Source organism: Bombina bombina, chromosome 6 (genome assembly GCF_027579735.1).
Source record: "Bombina bombina isolate aBomBom1 chromosome 6, aBomBom1.pri, whole genome shotgun sequence".
NCBI classification, from domain to species: Eukaryota; Metazoa; Chordata; class Amphibia; order Anura; family Bombinatoridae; genus Bombina; species Bombina bombina.
This window is the reverse complement of record NC_069504.1, coordinates 484,709,827-484,727,810: the sequence shown is the minus strand read 5'-3', so window position 1 is coordinate 484,727,810 and position 17,984 is coordinate 484,709,827. Positions and strand designations below refer to the sequence as shown.

Genomic DNA, 17,984 nt, shown 5'->3' with positions numbered 1-17,984 from the left:
AAATAAAAAAGTAAACTTGAAACTATTTTAAAATTGTATGTGCTGCCTGAATCATAAAATAAACATTTTGGTTTTCATATCCTTTTAAGAAGTATGTAAACTGTGTGAAAAACAGAAACCAATAACACAGGACAAATCTATAAAGGAATCACAAAATATTTGGTTAAATTGGAAATACCACCCAGTGCTGTAAAAGTAATTCAGCAACTGAATACATGACATACACCTAGAAGTAATTATTATTATCTGACCAGGCTTAAATAAATCCTCAGAAATCGGCTACAAATAAAGAATGGAAAGAGGAAGAGACTTCAGCCTAAAACAGTTTCACCATTTAATTTTAAAAACAGGGGCTTTTTGTAGTTATGTACAGATACATTAATGTGCGACCAACATAAAAGCACAGAATTGCAAGACCCTCTAATTTCCCATCTCCAGGACTTAGAAGCCAAACCACAGCCATTTAAAAGTACTCTGTAAAATAAACCCACTTCAGACACTTTTATCTGCACACAAACCGTTTACTACAAATAAAGTAACATAAAGGAATGGATCATCTGGATTTGCACAATGACTAGTATATAGTACAGGAGATTATATATATATATATATATATATATATATATATATATATATACACACATACTCACACTCTGCAATCTCCCATTCAGTAGTAAAGTGTATGCTATTGAATATCAGAAATATGCAGGAGCAAACACTCTTGCATTGATGTCACTGCATAACGATTCATACTGAATGAGTCTATGGTAAAGAAAAGTAAGGGTAGATAGAGGGCTAATACCAGCATAAGTTTAGCCGGTCTTGCATTTTGATTAGCCAATTGAATATGGACTATGTAAGAAGTAGAGGCTGTCTGTAAGCCAAAATGGGGGTTCTTATTTTTCTCTTTCATTTTTTTCTCCATCTATTCATAAGTTATATGCTTATAAAAAATGGTGTCATAGAACATGGGAGGTGAACAATGTGAAGTACAACCTTATCATACATTTCTGAAATGCAAATGTGAAAAGGGGTATTGAGACATTTAACAGCATAGCTCAGACTGACTGAAGTTAAGTATTGTTATGTTCTATTTAACATTTATTTCTTCCATTAATGAAAGCACATCTTCTTTATTTACTTATCTTTCATTTCGTGTAATCCAAAGTACATTGTATTTTCATTGTATTCTATGTATGTGTTGCTTCTTTCAGTTCACTTTTTATCCTGACCTCTTGTGTGCCAGATTGCCAAACTGACTGGATAATTCTAGGACCTGGCAAACAGCCCCAACTAACTGCTTGTTTCTTTCAATTACATCACATGATGCCAATAGTAACCATTACTATTGTTGCCCTCAATCTCATAAAATCTCCTACTTCCTGTATGCAACAGTGTGGCTGCAAGATTACATGGCTGCTCCCATGTCACATATGACACTAAGGACAGAGCTGAGGTGCATGTTTCCATTGGATCGCTGATTGGCTCACTAATCTTTTCTAGCCCTATGAGAAGCAGAGGTTCAGGAAATAAGAGTAGCTGGCTCTCCGGCTTTCTGTATCCCTCCCCAGGTGAATAATAGTTCTTGTAATATCCAGGTGATGGTGAAAGGAACGAGAGTTGGAGTGTGACAAAGAGCAAAACAAGGAGTGTTGTCACAAGTGCTGCTCTGAGATGCCCTGAAGACATTGTGCTGGTCAGGAAGCTTAAGACTGCATGTAGTTTGCATATAGACACTATACTATAACAAACATGAAACATTTAGCACACTGGATCTTACTCAGGGATTTTCAAAACACATAAATAAGCTAGCATTTTGTGCTCAAAGCTACTTACAGATATTCTCTTGCTGAGACAGGGCATTCTCTTTTGTATTTCCTAGTTGGCAGGGAATACGGATATGGTGTCTGCTGCAGGCTGATACCTGACTTTAATATGAATGTGTTTCTTGTTAAAATAATACCCTGTAAGGTGAAATTGTATTTTCTGGCTCCTAAATTCAAAACATGTTAAATATCCTGGCTTAGGGGCTCTAACACTGAGGAAATAAATAAAATATACTAATTTAACAATTAAAATTATGTGTCACTTTATATATATATATATATATATATATATATATATATATATATATATATATATGTAATTAAATAATTCTTCAGTTATACTTAACTATCTTGATGACGATAAAATAAAGATCCTGCTAATTTCTGCAGTCATAATTTGTTGCTGAAGAAGCATTCTTTAGAATGAAATTTGGTTGTAGCTTGCTTACATTTCTACAGCATTACAGAACTAATATCTGTAAATAACTATTTCCAGAACTTGTAACAGTGAGGCTCTCTACCAACTCCATACCAGTCTAAATCTATTTGTTTCCAACTTGCATACACAGGAAACACCTACAGCAAGGTCTTAGTTTTTCTAACTGTGGATCTCACTCTTCCTGGAAATCTGTCTTTTAAGCTTGCTTTAGGTCTTTATTATTGATTTGTGTCCTAAAGGTTGTTAGCTGGGATCCTTCCTATGGTCTGAGGGAACAGATCCTGAACTTGTGAGATCCTCTGGTTCTAGTGGTAAAGATGGTAATTTAGAAACAGGAGGACAGCTAATCCCTACAGAAAAAAGGAGAAAACCATGTTAGCAAAATGCTCTTAATATAAAAAAACAAAACTAAAATATTGAAGTATTTCTATAAGTAGCACTGGTTCTCTGACAAATATTATATGGTATAGTGAAGTCTATGAGACTTTTACACATACATGGTATTGCCACTCTTATACCCATTAAGAAAGCTTTTTTTTTTACAGATCTATTATTTACCAGTTAAAGGGATACTAAACCCAAGTTTTTTTATCAAAAGGTCATGATACCCAAATGTTGAAACACTTGAAAGTGATGCAGTATAGCTGTAAAAAGCGGACTAGAAAATATCACCTGAACATCTCTATGTAAAAAAGAAAGATATTTTACCTCAAAATTTCCTCAGTAGCTACATCCCATTGTAAAGGACTTCTAAGCAGCAAATCAGTATGTCTGTCCTGGGACAGCTAAGGGAGTGAGCTTACTTGCACACTCATCTTATTTCCCTATTCAGTTTAAGGAAGTTTACTATGAAATCTCATGAGATCACAGTAAAAGAGTTTATGACCTCAGCATTGGTGATGATTGGCTGCTGTTCATTTATTTTTATTTTTTTTACCTGCAGCTGAGCAGCAGCTGAGTATAACTTTTTACACAGAACTTACTGTGCTGAGCTGAGGAAATTGAGAGGTAAAATATCTTCTTTTTTTACATAGAGATGCTCAGGTGATATTTTCCTGTCAGCTTTTTACAGTTATACTGCATCAGTTTCAAGTGATTTTTATGAGTATTATGTCCCTTTAAATGATTCAGATAGAGCATGCATTTTAAAGCAACTTTCTAATTTACTCCTACTATCAATTTTTCTTCCTTCTCTTGCTATCTTTATTTAAAAAGCAGGAATTTAAAGCTTATGAGCCAGCACATTTTAGGTTCAGCACCCTGGATAGCGCTTGCTTATTGGTGGCTACATTTAGCAAACCAATAACCATAACCCAGGTTCTCAACCAAAAATAGGCCGGATCTTAAGCTTTACATTCCTGCTTTTTAAATAAAGATAGCAAGAGAACAAAGAAAAATTGATAATAGGAGTAAGTTAGAAAGTTGATTAAAATTGCATGCTCTATCTGAATCATTAAATAAAAAAATTGGGTTTAGTGTCCCTTTAAATAGATACCCAGTCCGTCTCAACCCATTACAGAAGCCAGGCTAGGCTATTTCTCCAAGGTTTTAGCTAGCTTTCTTATTCAGCCCTAAGTCCCAGCTTTCTCTATTGCTCAGCTCAGCTGCAATACAGGCTTTTCTCACAGCTAAGAAAGAAAAAGCCACTTTCTTTAAAGCCCAACAGGTAAGTAACACTGTTATAAACTATTCACTTTTTGACCAAAGATAATCTGAATTACTCACCCAATAGACAAGAGAGAATTTTCTAACTATCAGAAGACATACAACTCTCTTCTCATGCAACCATTAGACATTTACTGTTCTCAATTTAAGCCACAGGTATTATCTTACACAGCCATTACAAAGCTTTATATCCTTTCATCTTGGACATGCCAATTACTGTCTCTCTAAGTCTGATCTAATATGCAGGTTAGACTCCTATTACAGGGAGTGCAGAATTATTAGGCAAGTTGTATTTTTGAGGATTAATTTTATTATTGAACAACAACCATGTTCTCAATGAACCCAAAAAACTCATTAATATCAAAGCTGAATAGTTTTGGAAGTAGTTTTTAGTTTGCTTTTAGTTTTAGCTATTTTAGGGGAATATCTGTGTGTGCAGGTGACTATTACTGTGCATAATTATTAGGCAACTTAACAAAAAACAAATATATACCCATTTCAATTATTTATTTTTACCAGTGAAACCAATATAACATCTCAACATTCACAAATATACATTTCTGACATTCAAAAACAAAACAAAAACAAATCAGTGACCAATATAGCCACCTTTCTTTGCAAGGACACTCAAAAGCCTGCCATCCATGGATTCTGTCAGTGTTTTGATCTGTTCACCATCAACATTGCGTGCAGCAGCAACCACAGCCTCCCAGACACTGTTCAGAGAGGTGTACTGTTTTCCCTCCTTGTAAATCTCACATTTGATGATGGACCACAGGTTCTCAATGGGGTTCAGATCAGGTGAACAAGGAGGCCATGTCATTAGATTTTCTTCTTTTATACCCTTTCTTGCCAGCCACGCTGTGGAGTACTTGGACGCGTGTGATGGAGCATTGTCCTGCATGAAAATCATGTTTTTCTTGAAGGATGCAGACTTCTTCCTGTACCACTGCTTGAAGAAGGTGTCTTCCAGAAACTGGCAGTAGGACTGGGAGTTGAGCTTGACTCCATCCTCAACCCGAAAGAGCCCCACAAGCTCATCTTTGATGATACCAGCCCAAACCAGTACTCCACCTCCACCTTGCTGGCGTCTGAGTCGGACTGGAGCTCTCTGCCCTTTACCAATCCAGCCACGGGCCCATCCATCTGGCCCATCAAGACTCACTCTCATTTCATCAGTCCATAAAACCTTAGAAAAATCAGTCTTGAGATATTTCTTGGCCCAGTCTTGACGTTTCAGCTTGTGTGTCTTGTTCAGTGGTGGTCGTCTTTCAGCCTTTCTTACCTTGGCCATGTCTCTGAGTATTGCACACCTTGTGCTTTTGGGTACTCCAGTGATGTTGCAGCTCTGAAATATGGCCAAACTGGTGGCAAGTGGCATCTTGGCAGCTGAACGCTTGACTTTTCTCAGTTCATGGCAGTTATTTTGCGCCTTGGTTTTTCCACACGCTTCTTGCGACCCTGTTGACTATTTTGAATGAAACGCTTGATTGTTTGATGATCACGCTTCAGAAGCTTTGCAATTTTAAGAGTGCTGCATCCCTCTGCAAGATATCTCACTATTTTTGACTTTTCTGAGCCTGTCAAGTCCTTCTTTTGACCCATTTTGCCAAAGGAAAGGAAGTTGCCTAATAATTATGCACACCTGATATAGGGTGTTGATGTCATTAGACCACACCCCTTCTCATTACAGAGATGCACATCACCGAATATGCTTAATTGGTAGTAGGCTTTCGAGCCTATACAGATTGGAGTAAGACAACATGCATAAAGAGGATGATGTGGTCAAAAACAGAATTTATGCTTACCTGATAAATTACTTTCTCCAACGGTGTGTCCGGTCCACGGCGTCATCCTTACTTGTGGGATATTCTCTTCCCCAACAGGAAATGGCAAAGAGCCCAGCAAAGCTGGTCACATGATCCCTCCTAGGCTCCGCCTTCCCCAGTCATTCGACCGACGTAAAGGAGGAATATGCATAGGAGAAATCATATGATACCGTGGTGACTGTAGTTAGAGAAAATAATTCATCAGACCTGATTAAAAAATCAGGGCGGGCCGTGGACCGGACACACCGTTGGAGAAAGTAATTTATCAGGTAAGCATAAATTCTGTTTTCTCCAACATAGGTGTGTCCGGTCCACGGCGTCATCCTTACTTGTGGGAACCAATACCAAAGCTTTAGGACACGGATGATGGGAGGGAGCAAATCAGGTCACCTAGATGGAAGGCACCACGGCTTGCAAAACCTTTCTCCCAAAAATAGCCTCAGAAGAAGCAAAAGTATCAAATTTGTAAAATTTGGTAAAAGTGTGCAGTGAAGATCAAGTCGCTGCCTTACATATCTGATCAACAGAAGTCTCGTTCTTGAAGGCCCATGTGGAAGCCACAGCCCTAGTGGAATGAGCTGTGATTCTTTCAGGAGGCTGCCGTCCGGCAGTCTCATAAGCCAATCGGATGATGCTTTTAAGCCAAAAAGAGAGAGAGGTAGAAGTTGCTTTTTGACCTCTCCTTTTACCAGAATAAACAACAAACAAGGAAGATGTTTGTCTGAAATCCTTTGTAGCCTCTAAATAGAATTTTAGAGCACGAACTACATCCAAATTGTGCAACAAACGTTCCTTCTTTGAAACTGGATTCGGACACAAAGAAGGCACAACTATCTCCTGGTTAATATTTTTGTTAGAAACAACTTTCGGAAGAAAACCAGGTTTAGTACGCAAAACCACCTTATCTGCATGGAACACCAGATAAGGAGGAGAACACTGCAGAGCAGATAACTCTGAAACTCTTCTAGCAGAAGAAATTGCAACCAAAAACAAAACTTTCCAAGATAATAACTTAATATCTACGGAATGTAAGGGTTCAAACGGAACCCCTTGAAGAACTGAAAGAACTAAATTGAGACTCCAAGGAGGAGTCAAAGGTTTGTAAACAGGCTTGATTCTAACCAGAGCCTGAACAAAAGCTTGAACATCTGGCACAGCCGCCAGCTTTTTGTGAAGTAAAACAGATAAAGCAGAAATCTGTCCCTTCAAAGAACTTGCAGATAATCCTTTCTCCAAACCCTCTTGTAGAAAGGATAGAATCTTAGGAATTTTTATCTTGTTCCATGGGAATCCTTTCGATTCGCACCAACGGATATATTTTTTCCATACTTTATGGTAAATTTTTCTAGTTACAGGCTTTCTAGCCTGAATAAGAGTATCAATGACAGAATCTGAGAACCCACGCTTTGATAAAATCAAGCGTTCAATCTCCAAGCAGTCAGTTGGAGTGAGGCCAGATTCGGATGTTCGAACGGACCTTGAACAAGAAGGTCCCGTCTCAAAGGTAGCTTCCATGGTGGAGCCGATGACATATTCACCAGGTCTGCATACCAAGTTCTGCGTGGCCACGCAGGAGCTATCAAGATCACCGAAGCCCTCTCCTGATTGATCCTGGCTACCAGCCTGGGAATGAGAGGAAACGGTGGGAATACATAAGCTAGGTTGAAGGTCCAGGGCGCTACTAGTGCATCTACTAGAGTCGCCTTGGGATCCCTGGATCTGGACCCGTAGCAAGGAACCTTGAAGTTCTGACGAGACGCCATCAGATCCATGTCTGGAATGCCCCATAATTGAGTTATTGAGTTCTCCGCCCATTGAATTACTTTGGTCACTTCTTCCATCGCCAGGGAACTCCTTGTTCCCCCCTGATGGTTGATATATGCAACAGTCGTCATGTTGTCTGATTGAAACCTTATGAATTTGGCCTTTGCTAGTTGAGGCCAAGCCTTGAGAGCATTGAATATCGCTCTCAGTTCCAGAATGTTTATCGGGAGAAGAGATTCTTCCCGAGACCATAGACCCTGAGCTTTCAGGGGTTTCCAGACCGCGCCCCAGCCCACCAGACTGGCGTCGGTCGTGACAATGACCCACTCTGGTCTGCGGAAGCTTATCCCTTGAGACAGGTTGTCCAGGGTCAGCCACCAACGGAGTGAATCTCTGGTCCTCTGATCTACTTGGATCGTCGGGGACAAGTCTGTATAATCCCCATTCCACTGTCTGAGCATGCACAGTTGTAATGGTTTTAGATGAATTCGCGCAAAAGGAACTATGTCCATTGCCGCAACCATCAAACCTATTACTTCCATGCACTGCGCTATGGAAGGAAGAAGAACAGAATGAAGTACTTGACAAGAGCTTAGAAGTTTTGATTTTCTGGCCTCTGTCAGAAAAATCTTCATTTCTAAGGAGTCTATTATTGTTCCCAAGAAGGGAACTCTTGTTGACGGGAATAGAGAACTTTTTTCTACGTTCACTTTCCACCCGTGAGATCTGAGAAAGGCTAGGACAATGTCCGTATGAGCCTTTGCTTGTGGCAGAGACGACGCTTGAATCAGTATGTCGTCCAAGTAAGGTACTACTGCAATGCCCCTTGGCCTTAGCACCGCTAGAAGGGACCCTAGTACCTTTGTGAAAATTCTTGGAGCAGTGGCTAATCCGAATGGAAGTGCCACAAACTGGTAATGCTTGTCCAGAAAGGCGAACCTTAGGAACCGATGATGTTCCTTGTGGATAGGAATATGTAGATACGCATCCTTTAAATCCACCGTGGTCATGAATTGACCTTCCTGGATGGTAGGAAGAATTGTCCGAATGGTTTCCATTTTGAACGATGGAACCCTGAGAAATTTGTTTAGGATCTTGAGATCCAAAATTGGTCTGAATGTTCCCTCTTTTTTGGGAACTATGAACAGATTGGAGTAAAACCCCATCCCTTGTTCTCCTAATGGAACAGGATGAATCACTCCCATTTTTAACAGGTCTTCTACACAATGTAAGAATGCCTGTCTTTTTATTTGGTCTGAAGACAATTGAGACCTGTGGAACCTTCCCCTTGGGGGTAGTTCCTTGAATTCCAGGAGATAACCTTGAGAAACTATTTCTAGTGCCCAAGGATCCTGAACATCTCTTGCCCAAGCCTGAGCGAAGAGAGAGAGTCTGCCCCCCACCAGATCCGGTCCCGGATCGGGGGCCAGCATCTCATGCTGTCTTAGTAGCGGTAGCAGGCTTCTTGGCCTGCTTACCTTTGTTCCAGCCTTGCATCGGTCTCCAGGCTGGCTTGGTTTGAGAAGAATTACCCTCTTGCTTAGAGGATGTAGAATTTGAGGCTGGTCCGTTTCTGCGAAAGGGACGAAAATTTGTTTTATTTTTAGCCTTAAAAGACCTATCCTGAGGAAGGGCGCGGCCCTTTCCCCCAGTGATGTCTGAAATAATCTCTTTCAAGTCAGGGCCAAACAGCGTTTTCCCCTTGAAAGGGATGTTAAGCAATTTGTTCTTGGAGGACACATCCGCTGACCAAGACTTTAGCCAAAGCGCTCTGCGCGCCACAATAGCAAAACCTGAATTTTTCGCCGCTAATCTAGCTAATTGCAAAGTGGCGTCTAAGGTAAAAGAGTTAGCCAATTTAAGTGCTTGAACTCTGTCCATAACCTCCTCATAAGAAGATGCTTTATTGAGCGACTTTTCTAGTTCTTCGAACCAGAAACACGCTGCTGTAGTGACAGGAACAATGCATGAAATTGGTTGTAGAAGGTAACCTTGCTGAACAAACATCTTTTTAAGCAAACACTCTAATTTTTTATCCATAGGATCTTTGAAAGCACAACTATCTTCTATAGGGATAGTGGTGCGTTTGTTTTAGAGTAGAAACCGCCCCCTCGACCTTGGGGACTGTCTGCCATAAGTCCTTCCTGGGGTCGACCATAGGAAATAATTTCTTAAATATAGGGGGAGGGACAAAAGGTATGCCGGGCCTTTCCCATTCTTTATTTACAATGTCCGCCACCCGCTTGGGTATAGGAAAAGCTTCGGGGGGCACCGGGACCTCTAGGAACTTGTCCATCTTACATAATTTCTCTGGAATGACCAAATTGTCACAATCATCCAGAGTAGATAACACCTCCTTAAGCAGAGCGCAAAGATGTTCCAATTTAAATTTGAATGTAATAACGTCAGGTTCAGCTTGTTGAGAAATTTTTCCTGAATCTGAAATTTCTCCCTCAGACAAAACCTCCCTGGCCCCTTCAGACTGGTGTAAGGGCATGTCAGAACCATTATCATCAGCGTCCTCATGCTCTTCAGTATCTAAAACAGAGCAGTCGCGCTTTCGCTGATAAGTGGGCATTTTGGCTAAAATGTTTTTAATAGAATTATCCATTACAGCCGTTAATTGTTGCATAGTAAGGAGGATTGGCGCACTAGATGAACTAGGGACCTCCTGAGTGGGCAAGACTGGTGTAGACATAGAAGGAGATGATGCAGTACCATGCTTACTCCCCTCACTTAAGGAATCATTTTGGGCAACATTATTATCAGTGGCATCATTGTCCCTACTTTGTTTGTCACATTCATCACATATATTTAAATGGAGAGGAACCTTGGCTTCCGAACATACAGAACATCGTCTATCTGATGGTTCAGACATGTTAATAGACATAAACTTGATAACAAAGCACAAAAAACGTTTTAAAATAAAACCGTTACTGTCACTTTAAATTTTAAACTGAACACACTTTATTACTGAATATGTGCAAAAGTATGAAGGAATTGTTCAAAATTCACCAAAATTTCACCACAGTGTCTTAAAAGTATTGCACACCAAATTTGAAAGCTTTAACTCTTAAAATAACGGAACCGGAGCCGTTTTTACATTTAACCCCTATACAGTCCCTGGTATCTGCTTTGCTGAGACCCAACCAAGCCCAGAGGGGAATACGATACCAAATGACGCCTTCAATAAGCTTTTTCAGTGGATCTGAGCTCCTCACACATGCATCTGCATGCCTTGCTTCTCAAAAACAACTGCGCATTAGTGGCGCGAAAATGAGGCTCTGCCTATGACTAGAAAAGGCCCCCAGTGAAAAAGGTGTCCAATACAGTGCCTGCCGTTTTTTTAACAGAATTCCCAAGATTAAAATAACTCTTCAAAGTTATAAACCATTAAATATGCTTATAAAGTAATCGTTTTAGCCCAGAAAAATGTCTACCAGTCTTTAAAGCCCTTGTGAAGCCCTTTATTCTTATATTTAAAACTAAGAAAATGGCTTACCGGATCCCATAGGGAAAATGACAGCTTCCAGCATTACCAAGTCTTGTTAGAAATGTGTCATACCTCAAGCAGCAAAAGTCTGCTCACTGTTTCCCCCAACTGAAGTTAATTCATCTCAACAGTCCTGTGTGGAAACAGCCATCAATTTTAGTAACGGTTGCTAAAATCATTTTCCTCTTACAAACAGAAATCTTCATCTCTTTTCTGTTTCAGAGTAAATAGTACATACCAGCACTATTTTAAAATAACAAACTCTTGATTGAAGAATAAAAACTACATTTAAACACCAAAAAACTCTTAGCCACCTCCGTGGAGATGTTGCCTGTGCAACGGCAAAGAGAATGACTGGGGAAGGCGGAGCCTAGGAGGGATCATGTGACCAGCTTTGCTGGGCTCTTTGCCATTTCCTGTTGGGGAAGAGAATATCCCACAAGTAAGGATGACGCCGTGGACCGGACACACCTATGTTGGAGAAATACTCATTTGCCTAATAATTCTGCACTCCCTGTAAACAGGTCTGCTTGTAGCTTATAAACAGGTTTAGCTAACTTGCACACTTATTAGAGAAATTAATCAACTGCACTAATTAGTATATTTTCTGCACAATAAAAATATTAACAGGATGTATTTTGTTTAAAGGGACATTTTACACTAGATTTTTCTGTGCATAAATGTTTCGGTCTTCATATACGGAAGCGGGGGTGTCTGCTCTTCCAGCCCCTTTCCCTGGGTGTCCCAGCCTAATCTCATCAACAGTGCTAAATTGGGAGCTTCTATGTAAGTTTTTAAAAGGTTTTATACTGGATTTTTAGATCAGTATCTATGCTTATTCTTCTTTATAGCATTGTCTATTACATGCAATTATCTGAAATTTGGTGTACACTGCCCCTTTAAACTGCAAACTACTATATATTTAACGCAAACATTATGATTTTTTAGAAAGTCTATAATTTAACTCAAACATTATGATTTTTAAAAAAAGTCTATAGCCCTTGACAAGGTGGTTCCTCTAACCATTTTCAATACCTGTGTCCTCAGAAGTGGCAGATTTATTTTATCTCTACTAAGTGACTATGGAGAAAAATGTGCAGCTCACATGACTTTCTTCAACTTTATTGCCCTTATTTGACCACCCTCACCAACTTTAAAACCTACCTATTTGTGCCCATTACCTCAAAAATAAAATTATTAGGAATTAGCTATAATCTCAAAATGACATTAATGCCCACACCTCACAACTAGTGAAAACCCCTCAAAGATTAGCCTATACACAACCACAAGCCCAAACTAAGCTCATATGTGGATAAGCTGTCCACATTTTTATCATCCTCCCACCTTCCTAGATCTTACCCTCTCACAACTGCTGCCTTCTCTTTCATCTGCTACTACACCATTCCTCACTCAAACATTAAGAACACAATCGTCCAATGTATTTAATACTACAATGTAAATACTACCTTTAAAATGAGATAACCCTGGTTATTCTTTTCATCAAACAGAGACGCAAATTTTTGACCTTTGCCTTGATGACTCTCACCTGGAGATAGGACATCGGTTTTGCTATATCCTGCAGCTGATGACATTGCTCTCCCCAGAGCCTGGTTAGACCCCAGTGGGGTCTGCTCTGCTCCAGACGTTTTCCCTGAACCTCGTTGCTTTGTTTTTTGATCTTTTGTCTGCTTGGTCCAAACTAAACTCTCCCCAACTTGGAGGGCAGCTCCTAACTTCTGTGCCATATCTACCATCTGAAATAGAAATCAATGAAAACACAATTTAAATTCCTCCCAACCCCCAGTATCAAAATGTCAGCACACTAGATCATTTAGGACTTTACAAAAATTCATATCTTAAATGTCTTATTGGACTTACTGTGATCTTACTCCTGAGACACTTTTATTGCAATGTCTTTTTACAAAGGACGGTGGGGGTTTTCACTGAGTATTTCTGTCTTACTGACTTTACATCATCAATGATATTACTATGTGTATTTTTTTTTATGGTATGCTCACCTCTGGGTCAAATTCTGTTACAGTTTCTCTGAGAATATTGACTTTGCGCTCAAGCTCTTGGTACTGGCTCAAAGCTCCTTTTTTATCTCCCTGGTTATATAGCAGCACGGCAAAGTTCAGATTCACCAAGGGGTCTGATCTGAAAGTCAGTACAGGAAGAAAAATGTCAACGTGAAAATAGTAAGGTATGAGCACAGAGAAAACAAAGAAAGTCTACCAAAGGAGGTTGTAATAGAGAGAAAACAATGTTGGTATATAATGGCCTAGGTAAACCTTTATATAAAAACAACACAGTGGAAGAGAGTAAGGATACCCTCTGCTTGCTCTCTACTTACTCGTCAAGACTAGCTGCCTGCTGATAAGAGCTCTTTGCATTCTCTGCATCATCAAGGTGTGTTAGAGCCACTGAGGGAATAAATAAATACAATTTGTTGTGGGTTGCAGGAAGTCATTCTGCAGGTGATTGAGCACCTAAAGTTAAATACTAGTGAGTGAGCTTGTCACAAAGTCTCTTACCTGCCAGAAGCATGTAGAGGGCTGCATTTCCATGGTGCAAAGAGATTGCTGCACTTAGAAAGTGGAAAGCTGATGCATACTGCTGCATACTAAGGTGTACCAAACCCAGGTTATAAAGAACACGCCAGTCAAAAGGAGATAGGTAGAGTGCACGCTTTAGACAGCTGATGGCCTGCAGAGAAACGCAGAACATCAGGGGGGATTCAATGGTAACAGAGGATACAAGATAACGATAAGAACTCTCTGCTTCCAATAAAACATGAATACAGAATATATAGCTTCTGCCAACTTTGAGCTAAAAAGAAACAAATAAAAAACACCCAAATAAAATACAGTGTGGAGTTCATAGAGATACAACAAATATGACAAAGAACACATAAATACTTTCTTACATTGAGCGCTGTGGAATGTTGGGACAAAGAAAGATTTATTAGTAATTAAAAATATCGGGCTAGATTACAAGTGGAGCAGTATTTTGTGCTTCCTGCTAGAGCGTTAATTGCGCTAGAATTTAAGATTTTTGCACTAGTCTGGTTGCGCTAAAATATTACAAGTTGAAAGTAAACTGCGTTTTTTCGCTCTAGCCGCAAACCCACTCTAGCACAAACATGATCAAATATTGTCTCATTTGCACTAAACCAACATGAAAATATTAATATTTCCTATTCCATTGTTCTTATATATATATATATATATAAATATATATATATATATAGTTATAAATATATATTTGTGCAAAATACAATTAACCGGGCTGCACGATTAACCGCACATGCGGTTTTAACTGCGAGAGTACGCGATTTTCATGTAAAAAAAATCATTCTTTATTCTTCATGAAAACGGAGGCGGAGAGGGAGGATGAGAGGCGGACCAGGGTGCGGCCGTGGGCGGACCTGAGAATGCCAGAGAAAACATAATTTATGCTTACCTGATAAATTCCTTTCTCCTGTAGTGTAGTCAGTCCACGGGTTATCATTACTTATGGGATATTAACTCCTCCCCAACAGGAAGTGCAAGAGGATCACCCAAGTAGAGCTGCCATATAGCTCCTCCCCTCTACGTCACACCCAGTCATTCGACCGAAAACCAAACGAGAAAGGAGAAACTATAGGGTGCAGTGGTGACTGGAGTATAATTTAAAAATTTAGACCTGCCTTAAAAAACAGGGCGGGCCGTGGACTGACTACACTACAGGAGAAAGGAATTTATCAGGTAAGCATAAATTATGTTTTCTCCTGTTAAGTGTAGTCAGTCCACGGGTCATCATTACTTATGCGATACCAATACCAAAGCTAAGTACACGGATGACGGGAGGGACAGGCAGGATCTCTATACGGAAGGAACCACTGCCTGAAGAACCTTTCTCCCAAAAACAGCCTCCGAAGAAGCAAAAGTGTCAAATTTGTAAAATTTGGAAAAAGTATGAAGAGAAGACCAAGTTGCAGCCTTGCAAATCTGTTCAACAGAGGCCTCGTTCTTAAAGGCCCAAGTGGAAGCCACAGCTCTAGTAGAATGAGCTGTAATCCTTTCAGGAGGTTGCTGTCCAGCAGTCTCATAGGCCAAGCGTATTATGCTACGAAGCCAAAAGGATAGAGAGGTAGCAGATGCTTTTTGACCTCTCCTCTGTCCAGAATAAACGACAAACAGGGAAGAAGTTTGGCGAAAATCTTTAGTTGCCTGTAAATAAAATTTCAGGGCACGGACTACATCTAGATTGTGCAGAAGTCGTTCCTTCTTTGAAGAAGGGTTAGGACACAATGATGGAACAACAATCTCTTGATTGATATTCTTGTTAGTGACTACCTTAGGTAAGAACCCAGGTTTAGTACGCAGAACTACCTTATCTGAATGAAAAATCAGATACGGAGAATCACAATGTAAGGCTGATAACTCAGAGACTCTACGAGCCGAGGAAAACAGAATTTATGTTTACCTGATAAATTACTTTCTCCAACGGTGTGTCCGGTCCACGGCGTCATCCTTACTTGTGGGATATTCTCCTCCCCAACAGGAAATGGCAAAGAGCCCAGCAAAGCTGGTCACATGATCCCTCCTAGGCTCCGCCTTCCCCAGTCATTCGACCGACGTAAAGGAGGAATATTTGCATAGGAGAAACCATATGATACCGTGGTGACTGTAGTTAAAGAAAATAAATTATCAGACCTGATTAAAAAACCAGGGCGGGCCGTGGACCGGACACACCGTTGGAGAAAGTAATTTATTAGGTAAACATAAATTCTGTTTTCTCCAACATAGGTGTGTCCGGTCCACGGCGTCATCCTTACTTGTGGGAACCAATACCAAAGCTTTAGGACACGGATGAAGGGAGGGAGCAAATCAGGTCACCTAGATGGAAGGCACCACGGCTTGCAAAACCTTTCTCCCAAAAATAGCCTCAGAAGAAGCAAAAGTATCAAACTTGTAAAATTTAGTAAAAGTGTGCAGTGAAGACCAAGTCGCTGCCTTACATATCTGATCAACAGAAGCCTCGTTCTTGAAGGCCCATGTGGAAGCCACAGCCCTAGTGGAATGAGCTGTGATTCTTTCAGGAGGCTGCCGTCCGGCAGTCTCATAAGCCAATCTGATGATGCTTTTAATCCAAAAAGAGAGAGAGGTAGAAGTTGCTTTTTGACCTCTCCTTTTACCAGAATAAACAACAAACAAGGAAGATGTTTGTCTAAAATCCTTTGTAGCATCTAAATAGAATGTTAGAGCACGAACAACATCCAAATTGTGCAACAAACGTTCCTTCTTTGAAACTGGATTCGGACACAAAGAAGGCACGACTATCTCCTGGTTAATGTTTTTGTTAGAAACAACTTTCGGAAGAAAACCAGGTTTAGTACGTAAAACCACCTTATCTGCATGGAACACCAGATAAGGAGGAGAACACTGCAGAGCAGATAATTCTGAAACTCTTCTAGCAGAAGAAATTGCAACCAAAAACAAAACTTTCCAAGATAATAACTTAATATCAACGGAATGTAAGGGTTCAAACGGAACCCCCTGAAGAACTGAAAGAACTAAATTGAGACTCCAAGGAGGAGTCAAAGGTTTGTAAACAGGCTTGATTCTAACCAGAGCCTGAACAAAGGCTTGAACATCTGGCACAGCTGCCAGCTTTTTGTGAAGTAACACAGACAAGGCAGAAATCTGTCCCTTCAAGGAACTTGCAGATAATCCTTTCTCCAAACCTTCTTGAAGAAAGGATAGAATCTTAGGAATTTTTACCTTGTCCCAAGGGAATCCTTTAGATTCACACCAACAGATATATTTTTTCCATATTTTGTGGTAAATTTTTCTAGTTACAGGCTTTCTGGCCTGAACAAGAGTATCAATGACAGAATCTGAGAACCCTCGCTTTGATAAGATCAAGCGTTCAATCTCCAAGCAGTCAGTTGGAGTGAGACCAGATTCGGATGTTCGAACGGACCTTGAACAAGAAGGTCTCGTCTCAAAGGTAGCTTCCATGGTGGAGCCGATGACATATTCACCAGGTCTGCATACCAAGTCCTGCGTGGCCACGCAGGAGCTATCAAGATCACCGATGCCCTCTCCTGATTGATCCTGGCTACCAGCCTGGGGATGAGAGGAAACGGCGGGAATACATAAGCTAGTTTGAAGGTCCAAGGTGCTACTAGTGCATCTACTAGAGTCGCCTTGGGATCCCTGGATCTGGACCCGTAGCAAGGAACCTTGAAGTTCTGACGAGAGGCCATCAGATCCATGTCTGGAATGCCCCACAATTGAGTAATTTGGGCAAAGATTTCCGGATGGAGTTCCCACTCCCCCGGATGAAATGTCTGACGACTCAGAAAATCCGCTTCCCAATTTTCCACTCCTGGGATGTGGATTGCAGACAAGTGGCAGGAGTGAGTCTCCGCCCATTGAATGATTTTGGTCACTTCTTCCATCGCCAGGGAACTCCTTGTTCCCCCCTGATGGTTGATGTACGCAACAGTCGTCATGTTGTCTGATTGAAACCGTATGAACTTGGCCTTTGCTAGCTGAGGCCAAGCCTTGAGAGCATTGAATATCGCTCTCAGTTCCAGAATATTTATCGGGAGAAGAGATTCTTCCCGAGACCAAAGACCCTGAGCTTTCAGGGGTCCCCAGACCGCGCCCCAGCCCACCAGACTGGCGTCGGTCGTGACAATGACCCACTCTGGTCTGCGGAAGCTCATCCCCTGTGACAGGTTGTCCAGGGACAGCCACCAACGGAGTGAATCTCTGGTCCTCTGATCTACTTGTATCGTCGGAGACAAGTCTGTATAGTCCCCATTCCACTGACTGAGCATGCACAGTTGTAATGGTCTTAGATGAATTCGCGCAAAAGGAACTATGTCCATTGCCGCTACCATCAAACCTATTACTTCCATGCACTGCGCTATGGAAGGAAGAGGAACAGAATGAAGTATTTGACAAGAGTTTAGA

General features: G+C 40.7%; 1 protein-coding gene across 1 annotated transcript in view; it reads right to left on the bottom strand.

The window, feature by feature from the left end:
• Positions 1–2,138: 2,138 nt before the first annotated feature.
• BBS4 (Bardet-Biedl syndrome 4) overlaps positions 2,139–17,984 on the bottom strand; it is a 307,119-nt gene continuing 291,273 nt past the window's right edge. Inside the window, exons 12-16 of the mRNA XM_053717315.1 lie at positions 13,551–13,722; positions 13,370–13,439; positions 13,035–13,173; positions 12,563–12,770; positions 2,139–2,615 (exon numbers count right to left, since the gene is read on the bottom strand). Of these exons, the coding sequence (XP_053573290.1) occupies positions 2,509–2,615; positions 12,563–12,770; positions 13,035–13,173; positions 13,370–13,439; positions 13,551–13,722 (696 nt within the window). The 3' untranslated portion in view covers positions 2,139–2,508. The remainder of the gene's footprint in view (positions 2,616–12,562; positions 12,771–13,034; positions 13,174–13,369; positions 13,440–13,550; positions 13,723–17,984) is intronic.